At 40.5% G+C, this 8,022-nt stretch overlaps 1 protein-coding gene across 2 annotated transcripts; it reads left to right on the top strand.

Annotated features, from left to right (window-relative positions):
- Positions 1 to 3,755: 3,755 nt before the first annotated feature.
- Positions 3,756 to 7,565, top strand: rsph1 (radial spoke head component 1). Of its 2 annotated transcripts, none has more exons than XM_004569674.2 (7): positions 3,756 to 3,925; positions 4,018 to 4,131; positions 4,422 to 4,527; positions 4,680 to 4,770; positions 5,072 to 5,207; positions 6,180 to 6,251; positions 7,231 to 7,565. In XM_004569674.2, the coding sequence occupies exons 1-7, from the start codon at positions 3,875 to 3,877 to the stop codon at positions 7,351 to 7,353; spliced, it is 693 nt and encodes a 230-aa protein (XP_004569731.1). In that variant the 5' UTR covers positions 3,756 to 3,874; the 3' UTR covers positions 7,354 to 7,565. The 2 variants fall into 2 exon arrangements, with proteins under 2 accessions (XP_004569731.1, XP_076743326.1); XM_076887211.1 differs by having other exon boundaries at positions 7,208 to 7,565.
- The last annotated feature ends 457 nt before the right edge of the window (positions 7,566 to 8,022 follow it).

Here is an 8,022-nt window from a genome sequence, read left to right as displayed (position 1 = left end):
TCTATCGTCTTCCCTACTGCACTTTACGCTAGTGAAACCTGGCGCTCAACAAGTGCAACTATTCAACACCTGAACGTGCTTCAACAACGTGGCTTGCGGCGAATCCTGAGAATTTCCTACCGGGACCGAATAACAAATGAGGAGGTCCTACGAAGAGCAGGCACCCGCCCATTAGCCGATGTTGTTGCAGAAAGACGCTTTCGCTTTGCGGGACATACACTCAACAAAAATATAAACGCAACACCTTTGTTACTGCTCCCATTCCCCATGGGATGGACGTAGAGACCTAAAATTCATTCCAGATACACAATATAACCATCCCTCCCAAACAGTGGTCACAAATCAGTCCAAATGTGTGGTAGTGGGCACATCTGCTATATTGAGATAATCCATCCCACCTCACAGGTGTGCCACATCAGGATGCTGATCTGACATCATGAGTAGTGCACAGGTGTACCTCAGACTGCCCACAACAAAAGGCCACCCTGGAATGTGCAGTTTTGTCTCACAGCAAAATGCCACAGATGCCACAAGCAATGAGGGAGCGTGCAATTGGCATGCTGACAGCAGGAATGTCAACCAGATCTGTCGCCCGTGCATTGAATGTTCATTTCTCAACCATAAGCCGCCTCCACAGGCGTTTCAGAGAATATGGCAGCACATCCAACCGGCCTCACAACCGCAGACCTCGTGTAACCACACCAGCCCAGGACCTCCACATCCAGCAGGTTCACCTCCAAGATCGTCTGAGACCAGCACCCAGACAGCTGCTGGAACAATTGGTTTGCACAACCAAACAATTTCTGCACAAACTGTCAGAAACCGTCTCAGGGACGCTCAACTGCATGCCCGTCGTCCTCATCGGGGTCTTGACCTGACTCCAGCTCGTCGCCGTAACAGACTTGTGTGGGCAAATGCTCACATTCGATGGCGTCTGGCACGTTGGAGAGGTGTGCGCTTCACGGATGAATCATGGTTCACATTGTTCAGGGCAGATGGCAGCTGAGAATGTCCCAGTTCTTGCATGGCCAGCATACTCACCGGACATGTCACCCATTGAGCATGTTCGGGATGTGCTTGACCGGCGTATACGACAGCGTGTACCAGTTCCCACGAATATCCAACAACCTCGCACAGCCATTGAAGTGGAGTGGACCAACATTCCACAATTGACAATCTGATAGACTCCATGCGACGATGTGTTGCACTGCATGAGGCAAATGGTGGTCACACCAGATACTGACCGGTTCTGGGTCCCCAGACCCCCAATAGCGCAAAAAACTGCACATTCCAGGGTGGCCTTTTGTTGTGGGCAGTCTGAGGTACACCTGTGCACTACTCATGATGTCAGATCAGCATCCTGATGTGGCACACCTGTGAGGTGGGATGGATTATCTCAATATAGCAGATGTGCCCACTACCACACATTTGGACTGATTTGTGACCACTGTTTGGGAGGGATGGTTATATTGTGTATCTGGAATGAATTTTAGGTCTCTACGTCCATCCCATGGGGAATGGGAGCAGTAACAAAGGTGTTGCGTTTATATTTTTGTTGAGTGTATTTTACGCCTACCCCCTCATCGCCCAGCTAAGATTGCCATGACATGGCGTCCACGAACTGGCAAGCGAAAGCAAGGCCGACCAAAGACCACATGGCGTCGAACATTTATGGACGACCTGAGAACTGTCGACATTGCCTGGGACGAAGCTGAAGCAGTCGCTGCTGACCGACATCGATGGAGATCACTAGCTGCCCGATGCGCCGCTCGGCGTAGGAGGAACTAAGTACTAAGTAAGTAAGTAAAGAGAAGTGTCCCAAAACCCCTCATGAGATGTGCACCAATCTAGTGACAAACTACCGCTGTGCTTGCCAACAAGGATTTCTCCACAAGTCATCTTTTGCTTGGGCATGCAAATCAATGTATAACTTTTATTTTTAACTAAGTTGTGCTGGGCAACTTTATCTACATCAGATATGTCAACATTTTAACATTATTGGTATAATGTTTCTGTATGCAGGCAGATGGTGCCAGGTGTTTAATCATGCCCAGGAAACAGGTCATAATAGGCTGTTAAACTGTCACTTATTTTAAAAACCAGTGACAGCGTCATGAGAGAGAGATTAGATGGATATAAATTGACAAGTGAGGTGCTAAATCTCGAACAAGCAGCCAGTGAACCCAGGTATTAGCTGCCCCTTTCTTAAATATGCACTGTTTCAGGAATTAATCAGGAGTGAGATATTCTTAGGAACTGTCCTCAAAGGGACAATGATGCCACAGAGATTATCACCACGGCCATAAACTGCCGTTCATTTATCTTTATTATGTATGTTATTGAATACCTGCTTCAGAAATTTTAAACGGCACCTTATGTTGAGTCACAGAGGGAACAGCTGAACACAGTGGATTACAACCAGAGTTCATTCTAATCTTTAATGCAACAGATGGCAAAATCTCAGGGCTTATGAGTTAATGTCAAAACAAGTTCAAGTTGTCTAAATAAAGAGCTGCAAAGGAGAGGTCATTAAGTTTATTATGTTGGTGTCATTTGATGGACATACTGATTTGCCAAGATATCAAGAAAAATGTTTTTTCATGAATCATTTATTGAAATGCTGTGAATTTTTTTTTTGATTGTGTGGTCATAAAAAAGCCCTTTGGAGCTTTGAAGCAGATTTTAAAAGAGCAAAACTGAACTAAGTTTGACACAATTTATTAAAATGTTAAACAAATTTCTTCCAGTCAGAGAATGCTGCATATAATTGAATTTTTGCTTGATGGATAAAGTTAAAAGATTAAAACTATTAAAACTAGTTTTATTAGATTTATTCAGGTTGTAAATCATGTTTTTAAAAAGTAACTAAGTACTTTAGAAAATTAGTAATCAGTAAAGCAACGGGATTGCTTTTGGGGGGAAGTAATCGGTAATTAGTTACTGATTACTTTTTCAAGTAACTTGACCAACACTGGTAGTTTGTAATACCTCATACCCTTCCACTGAGATTATTGTTGACGAATAGCTTTCAGTGCAGTAGCTCTCACATGCTGTGTCAAGCCCTTTTTCTGTCACTTTACAACATGACTGTCACACACTGTTGATGTTCTGTAGTTTTTTAGGCCTGCCACTTCTTCTTTCGTCCAGTTTTTAAGGTATATTTGTTGGCTAATAGCCCCTTGGGAATTACCTTGCTCATACAAAAATACTATATATATCTGTCAAGGTGTGATCTTTGACATTTTTCATAGATTCAATTAAATGGGTCCCAGTCATGTATTTTTGCCACAAGTAACAAAGTACCTGAATACATCATTTAAAAATGGTTCTTTGCGAAGTTATCTGTTAACTGACTTGAAAACTCTTCAAACCAATTAAAGGAAGAAAGTCCAATCCTGTGGAATTAAAATATAAAGAAATAAGGGGTGGCTCACCATGTTTACTGCTAGAATAACACCCTCCAAAATAGACTGAACTACATTGAATACACTCGTTGCTTTTCATTATGGAGAAGTGGGGAACTTGGCTTTAAAGTTTAATAGAGTTGAGATAAAAAGCTACTATCACATTTTAAAAAACCCATAGTAACTTACAACGTATTCTCCAAAATAAACATTTTTAGCTTGGAAAAAAAAATCGGAGTCAGACGGGCGCCCTCTTGTGGCTGCGTCCGTCCAGTACACAAATGAACATCAATACTGCGCAAGAGTCTTCTCAGGCAAGAGCGCGCCTGGGTCTTTAGCTCGCGTGACCGACGGTTGTCATAGCAACTGTAAACTAGTAGGCTAAAAGAGCAGGTGCAGGATTTTCCCCGTTTTTGGCGCTTCTGTTTCAACTAAAACTACAACACAGTCGTTCAGAAACTGACAGAAACATGTCGGACGTAGGATCTGAGGAGTTCGAGGATGAACAAAATAAACTCGGGGTGAGAGAATATAATTATCGTGTTAAGTTTGTTTGCTGCCGACGATGAACTAAAGCTAATGGTAAAACCCTATTTTGTTTTTACCCGAGCAGGAGTATGAAGGAGGCAGAAATGAAGCTGGAGAAAGGCACGGATTCGGGAAAGCTATTCTGCCCAACGGAGACATTTATCAGGGAGACTATCAGAACGGGAGAAGACACGGACAGGTAGGACGTTTGAGCTGGACCCCTGCAGTCCAAAGCACACAACATTCTGCATGTATGTGCATATCAGCACATAAAGACATTATCCTTTAGATATAGAAAAAGCTGCTAAATTAGATAACAGTGTGGACAGTGCGTGAGAACATTAAGCAGTTTAAAGCAGTCTTACCCTCTAATTACAATTTTATTTAAATATTTAGTCCCAAAGAAAATTCTTAATATTTCACGCTTTTCCCTGATGCTACTCGGGTAAGGACTAATATATATTTAAATATAACTGCTTTCTCCACTAGGGGACATATCGCTTCAAGAATGGGGCGAGATATGTAGGGAACTACCAGCAGAACATGAAACATGGACAGGGAACCTTCTACTATCCCGATGGGTCCAAATATGAAGGTATAACAAATGTGCTTTACATGAGTGTGTTGTGTACTTCTACCAATCAAAATTATTTTTATACAGTCCTGAGAACGTTTTTAAAGCCAGCTGAAGCTCTGATGTTGGTTTCTGTAAGCAAAACTCTTACCACTGCCTCTTCTGACTGCCAGGGTCGTGGGTTGAGGGTATGAGACAAGGTCACGGTGTCTACACCTACCCCAACAAAGACACCTATGATGGAGAGTGGCTGCAAAATTTGAGGTATGTCACAAGAAATGCAATCACAATTGCTATAACAACTTGTAATGCCAGAAGGAGTCAGGGTTTATATTATATATACACTTTTTTATGTTAAGATAATTTACTTTGATTCAACAGTATTAATACTCTAGAGAGCAGGACTTTTTTCATGTTGAAATGTAGTCCCAGAAATGCTGTCACATGTCTTTAACTTCTGAGATGTTTGAACTTTTTTTTGCACCAACATGCTTTTACTTTGAAGTTAGCTGTAACTAGATATGTTAAAAGCTACTTGAATCTTTGCTGTTTTTGTGATTTCCAGGCACGGACAGGGCATTTACCACTACCAAGAAACTGGCTCTAAGTTCAAGGGCACTTGGGTGAACGGCAAGATGGAGTCAGCTGGAGAGTACCTCCATACTAACCACAGATTCATGGGCAACTTTATCAACAACTATGTAAGTTTTATTTTTATAACATTCTCACAAATTGGTCAGTGATCGATCAAAATACTGAATATGTTTTAATGTAGCCTGTGCATGGTGTGAAAAGTGACAATAGCCAAAATGATTATCATGATTTTTGTGATCACTGTTAAGTTATGTGTTATTTGTCATCACTATTCATTGTTTTTAGTGACATAAATGTTTTTATGACACCGTCCTCCTTATTCCCCTAAATTCAGAGCATCATTCACTCTTTTCATTGCACCTGTGTGTATATTTATGTGAGGGGACGACATCATTTGTCCAGTGAGTTAACCATTTTCCTGGAGGCTTCATTAGTCACCGTGCTTTGTGGGGATTTTAGTTAGTTTTTTTAGTTAGTTAGTCGGTTTGATGGACTGTACTCTTTTACTGTACTTCTATTTAGCAGAATTAGATTAATATATGTATGTATGTATATATATATAAACTATTAAATTATGGTGTGCTTTAGCTATAGTGAATTATCTCCAGCTATCTCCATGATTTAACCGTTCTATAGAGTTTGAAGTATGTTTTAATGCAGAACATTTGTACTTCAGCGTAAGTCTAATTTTAAAGAATGTATGTATACTGTAGCATTATTACTTTGATATAAGTAGAGGCTTTAGGATAGGTGCGTCTTCTATAGAGCCCTCAGAATCGCTTCATTCATCACATAATCAAAAGGTCAAAGTGTTGTAAAAAGACTTTTTAAGGAAAAACAAAAAACTCATTTTTCTGTTTTTAACCACAAAGAAAGTTACATTATGCGGCTCCATTCTTGCCTTGTGTATTGTTTTGTTTTGTTTTTTGCCCCACTGTTCCAAAATGACATAGATTGGTGTTTTCAGTGTCAATCAACAGAAACAACAATCAGTTCTTATATCATTGTGGTCTGTGTCATTGTAAATGAGGATGAGTCTGTGCCTCTCTCCCTTATTATCTTCGGTTTTAATTTTGTAGCCGCTTGGCCCGGGGAAGTATGTGTTTGACATCGGCTGTGAGCAGCATGGAGAATACCAGAAAGCAGAGCAGGTAAATCCACTCGATTCACTTGAACAGAAACACGGTGATGTTAAATATTTGCCCCCTTCCTGAGCTACTATTTTTTTTCACACATTCAGATCATCGAACAAGTATCAGACAAAGCTAGCCCACATACCAACAAAATGCACTTTTTTAATGATTTCATTTATTAAGGGGAAAAAAGTCACGAGATAGAGCATTAAGGTCAGCTGATCACAGCTTCTGGTTGTTCTGAGAAGCAGACTAAAGGCGATCGTGGCTCAAGAGTTGGCAGTTCGTCTTGTAATCGGAAGGTTGGTGGTTCGAGCCCCGACTTGGACAGTCTTGGTTGTTGTGTCCTTGGGCAAGACACTTCACCTACTGGTGTTGGCCAGAGGGGCCGATCAGTCTGGCCCAGGGCAGCTGTGGCTACAACTGTAGCTGCCTCCACCAGTGTGTGAGAGTGAATGAATTGTAAAAGCACTTTGAGGGACTCGAAAAGCGCTATATAAATGCAATCCATTATTATTAAAGCACAGAGGAGATCAGGCCTTTGCTGTAGTTGCACATACACTTTTGAACAGTCTGCCTCTTCAAATCAGGACCTCACCAACACTTCTTTAAATTGTCTTTAAAACCTGCTTGAAGAAGCATATTTACATGCTTGCATTTAAATGTGAATTAGTTTTTGATACTTTTCTTTCACTTTGTTTTTTGTTTGTTTTGTTCTTTCTGGTTTGCTCTGAGTTATTATTTTTAGTCATACAGAAATTTGGTCAGCCCTTGTTGTTTTAAAATCTGCTTATAATCAAATTGACTTGAGTGGCTGTGTGCTGGCTGCAGATGTGCCTTGTGTTTGCAGATGTTGTCATGCTCAGCTCACTCTACAGATAGTCATGCTGCTATTTGTGGAAACACAGAAATATGTCTGCATTCTGACTGAATTACATGCCAAAGTGTGTTCTTAGAGCATTTTCTATCTGTAGGATTCATCCTGTCCTCTCTCCAGCCTTTGCAGGACAGAGCTGAGGGTGAGTGGGATGCCACTGTCCTCAAATGGATTCCCAAATGTGTCACAGGCCTAACAACAGAAACTCCTGGGAAAGAGACTTCAGGTGAAATTCAACAGTGACGTGCAAGCCATGATTGTAAAACTACTGTCTGATAGCAGAACCCCATACAGAAGGTTACTCTTGCAACCCTAGAGATTTTGAATTTGAAAACACTGAAAATGTTCATTAAAACTTTAAAAAATGTTCAGTAAAAGGCTAAAATTTTATAAATAATTGTCAATATACTTGTTTTAGGGCTGCACAATTAATAAAAAGTTCATTTTGATAATGATTTTTGCATGGGCAAGCATGATTGATTGATACTTAAATGTATGCTTCACCAGTTAAAATGCAAAAGCAAAAGCAAATCAGTTGCTCCCTAAATCAGTGCTGGACCATCCGCTTGTGCAGATCATAGTTTTTCCCTGCAGTTTCCTGGACTAATGTAGACGACTAACATTATGTTAAAAGAATTTAAAAATCACCAAAATTGAAATTTCCTCCACATTATGAGCTTGTGCCTCCAAGAGGATCACCTGGAACAGCCTTGTTGATTTTAATTTTGCATTAAGTTTTGGTATATATATATTTTTTCTTGATGCAAATAAGGAAGACGAGTTTTATTTTGATGCAGACACAGATGTGAGCATGTGAAAGCAGTGCTAGAAATAATAAATAATAAATGAATAATCGGGACCAATAAAAATGAAGATGGCTTAACAAACCAAAGGGTGACATCATAAATCATC

This window comes from Maylandia zebra, linkage group LG8, assembly GCF_041146795.1.
Source record: "Maylandia zebra isolate NMK-2024a linkage group LG8, Mzebra_GT3a, whole genome shotgun sequence".
Lineage (NCBI taxonomy): Eukaryota > Metazoa > Chordata > Actinopteri > Cichliformes > Cichlidae > Maylandia > Maylandia zebra.
This window is presented reverse-complemented; position numbering and strand designations above follow the sequence as displayed.